We start from the raw sequence: 15,685 nt of genomic DNA on the forward strand, positions 1-15,685 counted from the left end.
CATGATAAAAGCTCAGATGAAACTAGAATAGAAGGTATGTACTTCAACATAACACTGGCTATCTATGACAAGCCTACAGCCAAAAATCATACTAAATGGGGAAAAACTGAAACCATTTCCTCTAAAGTCATGAATGAGATAAGGGTGTCCATTCTCTCCACTCTTACTCAACGTACTTCTAGAATTCCTTGCCAGAGCAATAAAACAGGAAGAAAAAATAAAATGAATTCAAATAGGAAAGAAGAAGTCAAATTATCCCTATTTGCAGATGACATGATCTTATATCTAAAAGACCCAGAAAACTCCACCAAAAAACTTATAGACATCATAAACACCTTCAGAACAGTAGCAGGATACAAAAACAATCTACAGAAATCAGTAGCCTTTCTAAATACCAAAACGAACAGACTGAGAAAGAATACAGGAAAACAATTCCATTTACAATAGCCTCAAAAAACAAAAAACAAACAAACAAAAAAACCTAGGAATAAACTTAACAAAGAAAGTGAATGACCTACACAATGAAAACTATAAACCATCAAAGAAAGAAATTGAAAAGGACATAGAAAGATTTTTCATGCTTGTGGATTTGTAGAATCAATATTGTGATAATGGCTATATTACTAAAAGCAATCTATACGTTCAATGCAATCCCCATCAAAATTCCAATGACATTCATCACAGAGATTGAAAAAGCAACCCTAAGGTAAACAAAAGACTGGGGAGGGGAAGGGAAAGGAAAAGAGAATAGCAGAACATCAACAATATCAGAAAACATAACATCTGTGAAGGGAGAGGATATAAGAATATGTACTGAAAAATGCTGAAAAAATGGGGGGTGAGAAGGAATGGGTAAGGGACAGTAATGGAAAGGGATGAATGGACCAAGGTAAAATATACTCACAATGAGGATACTTCAAGAAACTCCTCTGAACATGGACTTTGGAATGAGTAATGAAAGACAGAATTATAAAACAGGTACAGAGTGGGGGGATACTTGAGAGGTGGGAGGGTGAATGGAGAGGAGAGTGAGGGAATGTGGTTGATGGGTTTCATATACATATATGAAAGAGAACAATGAAACCTCTTGAAATTGCTTTAGGGCGAGGGGAGTGGAATAGGCAGGGAAGATGGTGAAAGCAATCTATCCAATGAACAAAGTAAGGCTATTTGGAATTGTCACAATAAACCCTTCCTTTACAACCAATATATCCTAATAAAACATGGGGAAAAAATAAAAAGAGAGTTAAAAAAATAAATAAAAGCTGTATTATGCTTGGAGGGGGAAAAAAAAGCCAAGCAACTATACATATTATAAATAACCTATGCATGCTTAAAGACATACTATAAATAGCTTTCTCCCACCACACAAAAGAAATAAAACTCCCTAAGAATGTTATAATATTTGCTGTAACTAACAACTCTAAATTTTGGTCATCTATATTAGAAATCAATGATTAATATTTAAAGATTACTGGCAGAATATAAATTTTAAATTATGTAATAAATCATATATAATCTTCAACGTATCTTATCAGATTTGTTCTAATGTCACTTAAAATCTGAAACAACCAGTTGCCACATTATTAATTGATATACATGTATTTCTTCACAATATAATTCTACTAAAAAATAAATGTTTCATCAAATTCGTTCAGGTGTTCTCTATTTTTTATACTTTACATTTTTTTGTTCTGCCTACTAAAGAATAGTATTTAAACTGCTTATCACTTTTACTTGCTCATTTATAGGTTTATATTCATCTTGGAATATATAAAACAAATAAGGATGAGTAGTCCTTATATTTGTGCATCTTCAAACTATGTTTCACCTTAAGAGAATCCAACTTAGGATTCATACCTTCAATTATGTTTTTTAAAAAATACTGTATATGCACTAAAATTTTCTAATATATACATTTTTTCATCCATTCCACCATGTTTTAAGAAAAAATATGAAAGCATAAATATAAAGAAACCCTGTGGCAAATACTTTTGTAAAAGGACAATTTTTTTTAAATTCAGCTTTATACCTAGTTTATAAATTCAGATTCTTAAAAGGTATACAGATATATTTAGAAAATTCAGAAAAAATTTGAAATAATTAGCCCAATTCTGTCAATAATTTAATATTTATTTACTCATTCATTCATTCAGAACAGTGAATCAGTGATCCCTTGGCTCTGGATGGGCAATTTTTTTTATTTTCACATGATGCTAATACAAAAAAAAAAAAAGAAAGAAAGTTTCCCTGGTCAAATTAACTTAAAGAAATCCATTTTTTCTTTTCTGAAGGACTTCTTAAAAACCTGATATATGATGATGTAAGCTGTGAATTTTCAAGGAGATTATAGCATTAAGTGTTTTTCCAACTTCCAATTTTATTTAAACACTGTCTATTTTCCTGTCCCCTGGAACACCGAATGGGACACACTGAAAAAGGCTGCACACACAAATCTTAAGAAACTGGGGATAATGTAAGGAGGGAAAGTCAAGTGCTGTATCTAGAAATGCTGGTTTGTTAATCAGACAGAGAACAGTATGACTGTCCTCTACTATAGTACAGACGAAGGCCCTGTAGATTTAATACTTAAATCGCAAACCCAAGATTCCCTGGGTGTAGATTTGGGTAAAAGTCAAAAGTAAAGACAAAGGGCATCATTGGATACAATTTAAATTAGATGCTTTTAGACATAAAGATGAAGCAAAAAGCAAGCATTTTCTTCTTGTAAGTAAGCATGGTCCTTGTTGAATCACTTTGTAAATGTCTGTAACTACTGAGGTTCCTTACTCTTATGCGCTTCACCATGAAACTGATGTTCCGGATTCCAGAGAAGTCTGTGGTCTGGTAAATTGTATCAATCGCTTTAACATGACTGGATATCTATCAATTAAGAAAAAAAGAACATTTTAGAGGCAATGTTGAAACATGAAGAGATTATGAATTTCCCTTCCCAAAATCAAGAATTATTTATGTTCCACTACGATTAAGTTTTCAAATGTCTATATCATAGATTGAACAGAAGAATGAGATGAGTGAGTTGGGGCTGAAAATGGAGATGCTGTGTTTTTTCCAGATTCTTTGTCTAAAACCCCCAGGCACTCTTGTTTTGGTCATATAAGAACTTGTCTCTTCAATCCATCCTACAATGTTACATGTGCATGCATTTCTACATGCTGCCTCCATAATGCCTGTAGCATCTTATCCGTAAGACTCCCACATTCTCTATAAAAACCTTCAGGGACAATATCAGGACACTGAGTTATTCCCTGGCTTTAGTCCTCTTACTGCTGCTTATGTTCTCTAAGTTTTGTTGACCATTTTCTACACATAAGGCGCTGTTTTAGGTGCTGGAGATACTCCAGTGAACAAAACTGAGAAGGTCCATATAAATTTACTAAGGCTTATAATAGTACAGGAGGAAGTTAATACAAGTATAAAAAAAAGATACTGTCATACTTTGCTACATTCTAAAAGGAGATAAACATGGTGATAGGATACAAAGACATTTGTTTACCCAATTAAACACTGATTTCTAAACCACTCTGAATACATCCTTCCTTACTTTATTTACATAGTCTTCTTGCTAATATTTATGTGGAAATACGTATGAATACTTTCAAAACTATTTTTGAAGAAAGAGAAGATGGTCAAGTAGAAGCATTAATAAAAATTTCAAAATTTTATGCTGAACATTGCTAACGAAAGGCATTTAAAAAAAGCTGATGGAGTCCTTTCTAAATTCATGCTGTCAATTCTCACTGCTGTAAGAAAAATGATCTTTTCCATCAAAGTATGTGTTACCCTCTTAGATTACTTAAAAATTCCTCAGTTTGCCATCTTAGGTGACTTGCATGTTTAAAGGGTCCTTGCTTCTTCTTCCGGATTCCTGTAGGACTCCATTGCCCACCAACTGTATGCCCTAACTCATCCCCCAAGCCTTTTAGCCAATCAAGGGAGATTGCGAGACTGTGAACCTCTGACCTGGACAAATCCCAGGTGAGGGGGCAGGTACGACAACTGTGTCAGGGATATAAGGAGAAGCCACTGTCAGCCATTTTGTGCTGCGTGTTTGCTCAGCTGGAGTGGGCACATGCTTGCATCCTCTTGATCAAGAGAATATTGCCTTGTCAAGATTTTTCTGTCTCTTGTATGTCTGTTTTTGGCACCAGAGGGTTATTAATTCCAACACTGTTTCCACTGCATTCCCAACAGTGACGATACAAAAATCTCTCCAGAAATGGCTGTACCTCGTGCTTTACTGAGCATTCCTCTTCCCTACCTGCTCTTTACCATTACAATACCCTGTCTTTATCCATCTCTATCTCCCTAATGGTAACTCTGCCTTAAAGGGTAACTTCTGTTTATTCCTCACCCAAAACCGGTGTTGAAGATCATTGTTTTCCTTCAAAAGACATTATGGATGTTCAAGAACATCAGTATGTTTTCCTCTTACTGCCAACTTGTTTGTGGATTCTCTATTCTCTCATTATCCTCCAAAATTCTATGTTATTTCTAAGCCACAAAGTTTTTTCTATTTTTCACATTTCTTTAAACACTCACTGCCTCTTCTATACCATCACTCATCAATAATCTTCTAGCACCTAAAAGCCAACTACCTTTTTTAATCATTCTCTTTGATTCCTTTGCAATGACACAATTAGCTATGGATTTTGCCTTGAAACTTGTTTGTTCCTTGGCTAATCCTATTTAATCTTCTCTTTATTAATCTTCCTCTTTATAGTATTATGTTTTTCTTCACCAGCTATTTTTCCTCAACCTAGTTACCATATTCCCTACTTCTTATTTGATTTCATTTTCCCCACATTTTACCTATCTCTTTTGTGGCATTTTATTCCACACAGAAAGCTCAAGGCGAACCTCCCCCAAGAGCCAGTACCACGTTTCAACATCTTAAGGGAATGATTACCTGGCTTTTATACATGTCTAAAAATAAGCTCATTTCCACCACCAACACGAATTCATCACTTATACCAGTGGTACCTCCATCCTCAGTCTCAAATCTTTTGAGTCAAAAAATGTATTCAAAAAACTCTCACTGAAGAACATCGTAAAGAGTACCATCAAAAATTTTATACTTCCATAAAGATTAAGAAGACACAATTACAAATAGTAATGTGACTTAGAAAGTGCTAACCACAATGAGAATATAGAACAGAAATGATACACTGCTGGTTGGAAGGATTCTCTCCTTTCTCCCTTTTAAGACTGCAAATGAAACTGAACTGTCTTCAAAGGCAATCTTCATGTTTGTCTAGCAAGTGAGAGGCCAGCCCTTGGTTCAACCAGTCCAAAAGACAAACAAACAGAACTGCAAAGCTAAGCTTCAGCATCATCAGCTCTATCAGGAAATCATTTCCACTTTTTGTTGATCAGCATACTACTGCTGTACTGTGGGGTACGTTATGACATTTGCAAAAGTTCTTACAATATTTCATAGTTGAATTCATTTCCTTCATCATTCTCCTTTAGCCTCCTTCCCCATATTCCTGGAACAGTTTCAACAGGTCTCATTTTTCCATTTTCATGCATGAGTTCATAAAATTTCCACTATACTCAGTCTCTTTCACCCTTTCCTTATATCTTCCCCCCTCCCACTGGTACCAATCCCCAGACCAGACCTATTTTACCTTCGTGTTCTCCATTTTTTGGAAAAAAAGAAATTTCTGTTTGTTGATAGCTATACGAGTGTCATTACAACCAGGAAATCATGTTCATAATATTTGCTTTGATGACAGCAGAAATTCTAGCCAGTCTTTCTGCTATCTCTGCACTTGTCTTACATATTTTGCCATACTACAACTAAAAATATATACTCCTTTGTTCCAAGATACACACTAACTTTAGAGGAAAACATAATAAAACAACATAAGAACTCTTAAAATAGTTCACACTTATAAATACCTGAGCAATCACAGCTTCTCGTGTTCCGTAGTATTTGAAGAAGAGATGATCAGTCTGGATATAAAGCTGACAAGTGTTTCTTTCAGCTAAAGTTGTGCGCTTTTTCCTCAGGAGCTCGGGGCCATTAGCAGCGTGTTCTTCTTGAGGTGTCTATATGTCAAAAGAGTTGTTTCTGTAAATAACACGCTTCACTATTATAATTTTATACTTCTGAACATTAAGCAATTTCATATTGGGTGTTGTTATGTAACACTGTAGGAATTTCCAAAGCTACTAAAAAATTCCTCACAACAGAACAAAAACTACTACAGACTAAGAAAAGAGAAGGGAATTTGAGAGAGAGACTAATGGGAACCAAAACACTGGAGGGGGAGGTAGTTTAATGATACATTTCACTTATTTTTAAAATTCTCCATAAACATCACTTTTGGTCATGCAATATTCTCAATATCAATAATTTATTATTTATTCAAGCAATTCCTTCACTTTCAAGTATTTTTAAAAACGTACTGCTTAATATATATTCACTTAAGCCTAAAGAAAATCTCATAGTCGCTTATAATACTTTAATATCTCTTTAACTCCCCACCCCCACCCCAGTGCTGGAGCCCAGACCTTGGTTTTTTAAGACAGGAAATGTAGTCCACTCACTATGCAGCCCAGGTGATTTCCAACTCACAATCCACCTATCTCAGACTCCCAAGTGCTGGGATTACAAGTGAGCACTACCATGTACAGCTGATACCTTCTTTTCATCTTTTTTTAGTTAACATCTAATATCTAATTTACCATCCTGTCCTATCAAGTTTATCACCTAAGTACTGAGGGAATCTAACAGTTTTCTCCAGGTCCACCACTTTAGCCCAAGCTACCATTTCTTCTTATCTTCAGCACTGCAGTAAGATTGATTTAATCGATCCACACCCACTACTGACCTTTGAACTATTTGCCACATTACAATCTTTACAAAATGCAAATTTTTTGCCCAATTGCATCAGATATTCCAGTGAATTCCTATTGCTCTAAGGATAAAGCCCTTATAAAATCTTTATATGTACCACCGAATCAGTACAGCACAGCTCTACTTACCTATCTAGCTTCGTCTCATTCCATATTTCTTCACAAAGAGACCCTACTAGATGGCCCAACTCTAGCTGTCTATGGTAGAGCTATGTAAACCCTCTTTCTAATTCTCCAACGCATAGCCTGTCTTCTGTCACTCTTTGACATCCCAATGCTATCTCTCCTGATCTAGTTACTGTCTTCATTCTGACTTACAGAAGGGTAGTTAATCCATTATACTACTTTATAAAGCCATGTACTCATGTTTCTTACATTTATTACTGTGATTATTTGATAAATTTCTGTCCCCAACTCACCACCATCACTTCAACCACTAAATTCCAGGTATTGGAAAAAGAAACTATGACTGTATTTGTTCCTCACTATATTGCAATCACCTAACAGATTTAGCAGGAAGCAGTAGATATTCATTAAGTATTTCTTTAAAGAATTACTACTGCTATTAAATTCAAACACTCAGACACATTTATCAACATCTAAAAACATTTTAAGTGAATTTTGATAATAAGCCATACAGAACCTGAATTTTAAGCCACAACTCCAAATTTACACTTGTATTTTATACCTTCCTTCTCCCTTGACAATTCCCTGTGAACACATACAAAGTAAAAATATTTTATCTCACTCCATAAAAAGGGGGTAACTGTGAGATAATGAATGTTAATTTGCTCACTATAGTAACTATTTTATTATCTATACATATCCTGTTACATCATGCTACATACCTTAAATACATACAAATAAAGTTTACTTTTAAAAAATTAATATCATAAATGATAAACACTACTTCTGAAAAAGCTAGTTACAGTCCTAAGTAGTACAACATTTTGGGGAAATGTCCCCTGAGCCCCAGATTTTCATTTGGATGGTTTTCCAGGTCTCCATCTACAGAGGTCTTAAATGATTAAAATAATGTTTGTTTTATACAACCTTGTTATTTCATATGAAAAGGAGTTATATGCTAATCTGACTTACTATTAAAGTTACATATGCAAGATTTTCTACTTCAGGAAAAAAAACAATGGTCTAACGTGAAAATATTTTTAAGGAAAAGTTTTACGCCAATCTTAAATGTAAACCAACATAAAAGTAGTAAAGTGTTGAATCAAGTGGTTCAGATCCTCCACATCTTTACCAGGTTTTATTTATTTTTTTGTCTGACTATTCTCTCAGTTACTGAAAAGTAGGTTGAAATCTCCTATCATATGACTTTTCTACTGCTTTCAACCTTTCTAGATGCTGGTATCTTAGGGGTAGCTTCCGTAAAAGTTTATTTTGTTTTTATTAAATCCAGTCTGATTTTCTTTTAAAATTCATACATTTAATCCAATTACCTTTAACATAATTACCAGTTCATTCTTTTCTATTTGTCCTCTCTGTCCTACATTTTTCTTTTTCTCCTTTCTTCCCTTCTTCTTTTTGGATTTTTGGTTTTATTATTCTATCTATTCCCCCTTATTTGTTTTTTTTTCCCCAGGGGGAGGGGTGTGCATAGGGGATGGTGTCACTTTGTGCCCAGGTTGGACTAAGGTGATCCATCTACCTCAGCCTCCACAATAGCTAGGATTACACCATACAAGGCTTCTTTTAGCTTTTTAAGTTATATATTTTACAAACTTTTTTTTAAAAGTTAACCTAGAGGGCTGGAAGTATGGCTCAAATGGTAAAGCACTTGCCTAGTTATGTGAAACCCTGAGTTCAAACTCCAGATGCACAAAAAAAAAAAAAAAAAAAAGAGAAAGACGTTAACCTAGAGAGAACAATATAATCCTTGACTGACCAAAAGTCAAATATAAATTAGCACCTTTACTGGTTCACAGAAAATGCAAAACTTCAGAACACATTAATTATAGTTCCCTCACTCCCAATTTATGCTTCTCTATCTTCATAAACATATGAATTATACAACCCTATAAATCTTTATTACTAATGTTTTGTAGTATACAGTCCATACTCACTTAAAATTACCCATTGTATTTTTCTTCATTCAATCCTGCATCTACAAGTTAATATCTGAGCCTACAATCTTTTTACTGCAAAAAAACAAAAAAAACAAGCCATTAGTGTGTTCTGCCGGCTATTCTCTCAGTTTAGAATGTCTTTATTTATTTCAGCAATTGCAGCATTCTAAGATATCAGTTACTGTTTCTGCATATTCCATGGATTTCAGGATTCAACTGTTTCCAATGAGAAATGAACTGCCATTTTTAATGCTGCTTATCTGAAAATGATTCGACTTTTTTTTTTCTGACAATGTACTATGACAGTAATTTCAATGCATTTATTCTGCCCTAAGTACATGGATTAATAATTTGTTCTCTGATGTCCCTCTATATTTTTGAAATTCTCAGCCATCATCTGTCCTTTTTTGAATTCTATTTTTCTGCTTCAACAATTATACATATGTTAGACCGTCTTTTTTTAGGTCAGCAAAGCAAGGAGAAAGGAGCAACACACACACATACTCACAAGATGGGAGAATGAGGTTCAAAATGGTGGTCCTTGTCCCAATGTTTTATGCCTTCTGAGGGGGATTGCAGCTTGAACCCTTATCTAGACACATATCATCTAGCAACCCCTAACCACTTTGCTAAATTCCCAAGCATGGAGACAAAAGGCTTAAGAAGGGTCTAAGACTGCTTAAAATATAGAGATAAGAGGCCTTAGATGAGACAATGCCTGTAACATTTAGTGTGTTCCCCTCTCCTCAAAGAATCCATTCAACCAGGCCTACCTGGGTATCCCCATTCATTCATAGCCATTTAACTCACTTGACCATGTTAGACCTTCTTACTGTAAGGAGAGAATGACAGAGGTGACTTCATTTTAAATGAGAAAGGCACTTTAAAAGCAGACATCTAAAGAGGCATAAGAAATAATGGGCTTCTCAGAGAAATAACAAGCCTCTCATCAAAGTAATAAGATATAGTTGCACAATGTACGTAGTGGGCCCCAAAGGCCAGGACGAGTTGGGCAAACTTCCAAGGCCAGGATAAGCTGACTAGATCCTCCTGGAATGTCCAGTTCACTAAGGAGATGGACAGACAGGTGGACAGATTTAATAAGTTGACTAGGTACCAACCAATCACAAATACAGTTTCAAGGTAGGATAGTTGGACCTAAGTCAGTTAGTGCCCCGTATCATGTCCTAGACTTCAGCCACTGTTTGGCTTATCTCTTTCACTAAGTCCCACCTGTCAAGAGTGCTTTGCCACCCTTTAAATAAACTTTGTGCTTACTTTAACTCTTTTTTTCCTTTACTGTTGCGATGGGTAGGAGTACAATGTGGCATGTACACAGGTTCGTACAATGTATCAAATATATCATACATGAATTCACCTCCTCAACCATTCTCCTCCACCCTGGTCAGGTGTCTTCAATCATTAGCTATACCAGGACACGACTCAGGAACAACACTGCAGTATCATCAACGTCTTTTCTGTATTTTTTTTCTGTATTTTTCCATTCTTTTCTTCCTTAATAGTTTGTACTATTTTCTTATGACATACTATCCAGATCTAAATCCATAAAACTCTTAATTTATGTTGTATTTTTCAATTCTAAAATTCCACCAGGTTCTTTTATTTATTTTTAATTTTCTGCCAAGATAGTAAATTTTGTCTTTATACACTTGAACAAACTGAAGTCTGTGACTGATCAGTTCATTATTCAGGTGTCTTTTTTAAAAAATTTTTATTTTATTCATATGTGCATGCAATGTTTGGGTCATTTTCCCCCCTTCCCCCGGCCCCTCCTTTACCCCCCCTACCACTCCCTCCCTTACCCCCCCCTATACCTTGCTACCCAGCAGAAACTATTTTGCCCTTATCTCTAATTTTGTCAGGTGTCTTTAAGTTCTGTTTCCTCTTGTTATTCCACCGTGATTTTGTGCTCACATACTGATTATTTTGAACTGAGTGCCAGACAATGTACAGTCAGTCCTCCATATCCATGGGTTTTGCATTAGTGGATTCAATCAATACAAAACTGCACCTGTACTAAACATATAGATTTCTTTTCTTGCCATTATTCTCTAAAAAATACAGTACAGTAACTATTTATACTGTATTTGGTATTACATGTAATCTAGAGATAACTTAAAATATAAAGGAGGATGCAGATAGGCTTGAGCATCTATGGATTCTGGTGTCCACAGGGGGTCTTAGATCGGCTCTCCCACAAATACCAAGAGATGAAAAACCACAGATATAACCTGAGGAATCAGGTGATCTCTTTCTCAAGAGATTTACTTTCACTTCAGGCAAGCAGTTAGGTTTACTACATCAGTAATCCTGAATCTTTTTAAACTAATCAAAGACTGAGACAATATGATGTGAAACTTAAATCCCTCTAAGGAAAGGCTGCACATCTTCTGATTCTACTTTATGTGAGAGGAATAGCCCTTCAAGTCCCCAACCTGAGGCTCTTCTGGACAGGCCCTATACAATAGCTTTATCCTCAGCCTCACAAGTTTGGACAGTTCTACTAGCCTTCTCAGTCTCTTATTATCTCCTCACAAACTGGAAGATACACCTGGAGGAAAGTAGCCCCAAACACCAGGCTCACCTTTCTAGGTGTACATTTTATCTAAGATCTTGGCTTCATAATTCTTCACAGCTTTGTTATCTTTCCAATGTCTTCAAATAGATACATACACAAACATATACATGCATACACACATAAACATGAATATATATATATAAATATAAATATTTTAAATACTTGTATTGTGAGGCCAACTTGGCTTTTATTAGCTGCTCTAAGCAGAAGAAGGAATATTCTTAAAGTAACTCCTTATTTATTTTGGTGCACTGTGCTTATTTTTCCAAATTTAAAACTTGTCCTTTAAGGCATTTTTGAATTTTCATATGATGAAATGAAATCAATCTTTTTTTAGTCAAAGATTTTATGACTTATTAAAAATGTCTCTATCTCAAAATTCAAAATACTTTAAATGTCTAATTTTGAGAAGTGTCTTTTCAAATACTTTATCTACTTTTTGTTAAAAAGTGCATGTCTTAAAAATTGAACCATAAGAGTTCTTTATACATTCTGATGAGATGCCACTTGTCAGATAGATGCGTGAGTAGTCATTTTCTCAGCGTGTTGCTCATATGCACATTTTTTAACTTTATCATTTGAAGTGAAATCTTTAATTTTGAGAAAATATAGTTTATACATCTTTGGTAGGATATTTTCTCCCTGAAAATTATCCCAAAGTCACAAAAAGGTCTGCTTTTTTTTCCTACACATTTTGACTTTAGCATGTAGGGCTACTATCCATTTTGAGTTAATTTTTGTATAAGATATGAAGTGTAGGTAAGACTCAATTTTTTTTCATATGGATATTCAATTGTAGTAGTAACCATTTGTTGAAAAGACTGTTCTTTCTTCCTTTAAATTACTGTGGGACCTTTGCAAAAGTCAACTACCATAAGGACTCTCCATTCTGTTCATTGATTTTACATTTGCCCTTAGGTCAAGATGACATTATTTTGACTACTGTAGCTTTATCGTTTTGGCTATTCTAGGTCCTTTGCATTTCAGAGTTAGTTTTACAATTGGTTTGTCAAATACTAGATCAATCACCACTGGAATTTTTGTTTGTTTTTGGTGGTCCTGGGGTTTGAACTGAAGGCTTTTCACTTGCTAGACAAGCACTTACCACTTGAGCTATACCTCTAGCCCACCATGTATAACTGGGATTTTTTATTTTTTTTCAATAGAGGGGGCATTACATTTCCATAACAATTTGGGGAAAACTGACATATTCATATTGAGCCTTTCAACCATGAACACAGTATATTCTCTATTTGTTTGGATTCTTAATATTTCCTGATAAAATTTTGAGGTTTTATTCATATACACATATTGCACATATTATGTTCTATGTAGTCTACGTACTTTATATTTTTGGCATTATTTTCCAGTGATTTAAAAAATTTTCATTTAATGAAAAACAAATGATTTTTGCATACTGACTATATCCTATGTCTTCGGTAAATTTACTGAATTAAATCTAATAACTTTTTCAAGATTCCTTTGGATTTTTCTAGGCATATTCTATGTCAGCTAGGAGTAAATGCAATTTAACTGCTGCTTTTATACATATGCCTTTCATTTATTTTTCTTGCCTTATGCTGACTAGGACTTGTAGTATAATGCTGTGTAAAAGTAAGAATGGCATCCTTTCTTTGTTATTAGTCTCAAAAGAAAAGGATTTAGTCTCAAGATTGTGTTAGCTGTGGGTTTTATTTGGGGTTTTTACTTATTTGTTTTTGTGTTACGGGTCGGGGGACGACAGGTTCAAAGCCAGAATCTTGTGTATGATAGACAAGTATTCTACCAATGAGCTACATCCCCAACCCTAGCTGTAGGTCTTACACAGAAGCTCTTAACAATCTGAAGAGCTTTCCTTCTATTTTTAGTTGGCCAAATGTTGAGTGCTGAAACTTGAAGTAAGTTTTGCTACAAAGCCATTGAGATAAGTGCTGGACTTTCCTCCTATAACTGTTAATGTGGCAGGTTTATACTGATTGGTTTTTCTCATATTTATTAATCTTGCATTTCTGGTAAGATATTATAAATTGGTAAATTTTACTTGCTAATATTTTTTCAAGAAATTTTACATCTATATTCATAAGGGATATTCATCTGTAGTTTTCTTATAGTATTTTTGGTATGAGTATCAAAGTAATGTTGTCCTCATAAGATGTGTTACATTTTCCTTTTTCTTCAGGTAGAAGAGGGATTCTTTCTTAAATGTTCAAAATTTAACAGTGAAGTTATATTTGGTCTTGAAATTTTCCTTGATAGGAAATTATTGAGTACCGATTTAATATCATTATACACATATATTCTATTACTGCTTTAAAAAATTGTCCATAAATTGATATCATTGAATTTATTGGCTCATGATATTCAAAATATGCACTTAAACCACTAATGTCTACAGTAACATCCCTTCTTTTATCCTCGACATTGTTACAAATTTGTGTTTTTTCTTCATGTCTTCATCAGACTAGCTAGGAGTTTTTCAATCATTAATCTTACCAACTAATCTCCTCCCCTTGTCTTGTATGTCATTGACATAAACTCCTAACCTGTTGCTTTATTCCTTCTACTTATTTAGTAATTTGTACTTCCTTGTCTAGCTTTTAAAGTTGGATGCTATATGATTAATTTCTAGGTCTTTCTTCTTTTCTAGTATGATTATTTAGAGCCTTAAATTCTCTTTCAAGTACCACTTTAGATAAATCTCGTTTTGTTTTTTTTTTACCTTGAGTTTTTGTTATCATTCAGTTCAAACTAGTTTTGAATTGCATTGTTTAGAAGTGTGTGATTTAATTTCCCAGTGTTTGGGGATTTTCCTGGTTTTTGTTACAGGTTTCTCATGTAATTCCCTGGAGACGTAAAAAACTATTTTAGGTAATTTCAATTCTTTTAAACTTATCAAGACTTGTTTTATGATGTAGCATATTAAAGGAAATAAATATCCCACTGCACTTAAAAAGAATGTGTATTCTTCTATTTGAGAGTTCTATAAATGACAATTAGGTCAGGTTGACAGAGGTGTTCAATTGTACTATATTCTTATTATCTGTTTACTTACTCTATCAGTCTATCAACTTGTCTACTCAGAAATGAATGGATCGCCTGCTATAATTGGTGAGGTTTTTCATTTCTCGTCTTAGTTTTGCCTGTTTTTTCTTGATTTATTTTATAGTTTGATTATTAACTAACATTTAGAACTGCTATTTCTTTTATCATTATAAAATGTTCCTCTTTGTCTCTTGTGGCAATCTGTAAACTGAAACGTATTTTTTGGTATTAATATGATCACCCAACATTCTTATGAATCTGCGTTATGTTTTGCCATTCTTTTACTTTTTGCTAGGATGGCACTTTACCACTTGAGTCGCCTGCTAGCCCATTCTTTTACTTTTAAACCTTGTGTTTTGATCGTTAAATTGCATTTTGCTTAGACAGATTTGGTATTGCTTTTTAAATCATTGTAAGCATCTCAGCTTTCAGTAATGTATTTAGTCCATTTATATATAATGAAATCATTGATATAGTCAGATTTAAATTTAGCATCTTGGTATTTATTTTCTGTTTGTTAGGTCTGTTTTCTGTTCCTTTGTGTTTCTTTTCCTACCTTCTTTAGCATTAACTGAGTATTTTTAATTACATTTTGTTCCATTGTTTATCTATTAACTGCACGCACACACACACACACACACACACACACACACACACACACACACACACACACACACACATACCCCACTACTGTTTTCAGGGATTGCTCCCAGGCAACGGACATTTATGTCAACATTTTCTTAAAAAACGTTTGATAGTAAATATTTGTATTTTCAGACCACATGATTTCTGTCACTACTCAACTTTGCCACTACAGTCCAAAAGCAACCACAGGCAATGCATGAATGAATGGGTGTAGCTGTGTTCCAATGAAACTTTATTTATAAAACTAAACACGTCCCACAGGATGTAGTTTGCTGACTCCCTGCTACAGAATTTGCAATGTCATTTCACATATAGTGTAAAAACACAATATACTTTCATTCTTCTTTCGCTTGTCTTTGTGCCACTGCCACAAATTCAGATTTTTTATATATTACAAACCCATAATATGCTGTTACTAAGTAACAGTCTA

General features: G+C 34.3%; 1 protein-coding gene across 2 annotated transcripts in view; it reads right to left on the bottom strand.

The window, feature by feature from the left end:
- Adam10 (ADAM metallopeptidase domain 10) overlaps positions 1–15,685 on the bottom strand; it is a 141,773-nt gene that overhangs the window by 43,347 nt on the left and 82,741 nt on the right. For both annotated transcript variants that reach the window (XM_020168723.2, XM_074066064.1), the window contains exons 6-7: positions 5,926–6,075; positions 2,791–2,883 (exon numbers count right to left, since the gene is read on the bottom strand). In XM_020168723.2, coding sequence (XP_020024312.2) covers positions 2,791–2,883; positions 5,926–6,075 — 243 coding nt within the window. The remainder of the gene's footprint in view (positions 1–2,790; positions 2,884–5,925; positions 6,076–15,685) is intronic.

The sequence above is a fragment of the Castor canadensis genome, chromosome 2, assembly GCF_047511655.1.
Source record: "Castor canadensis chromosome 2, mCasCan1.hap1v2, whole genome shotgun sequence".
Taxonomy (NCBI): domain Eukaryota; kingdom Metazoa; phylum Chordata; class Mammalia; order Rodentia; family Castoridae; genus Castor; species Castor canadensis.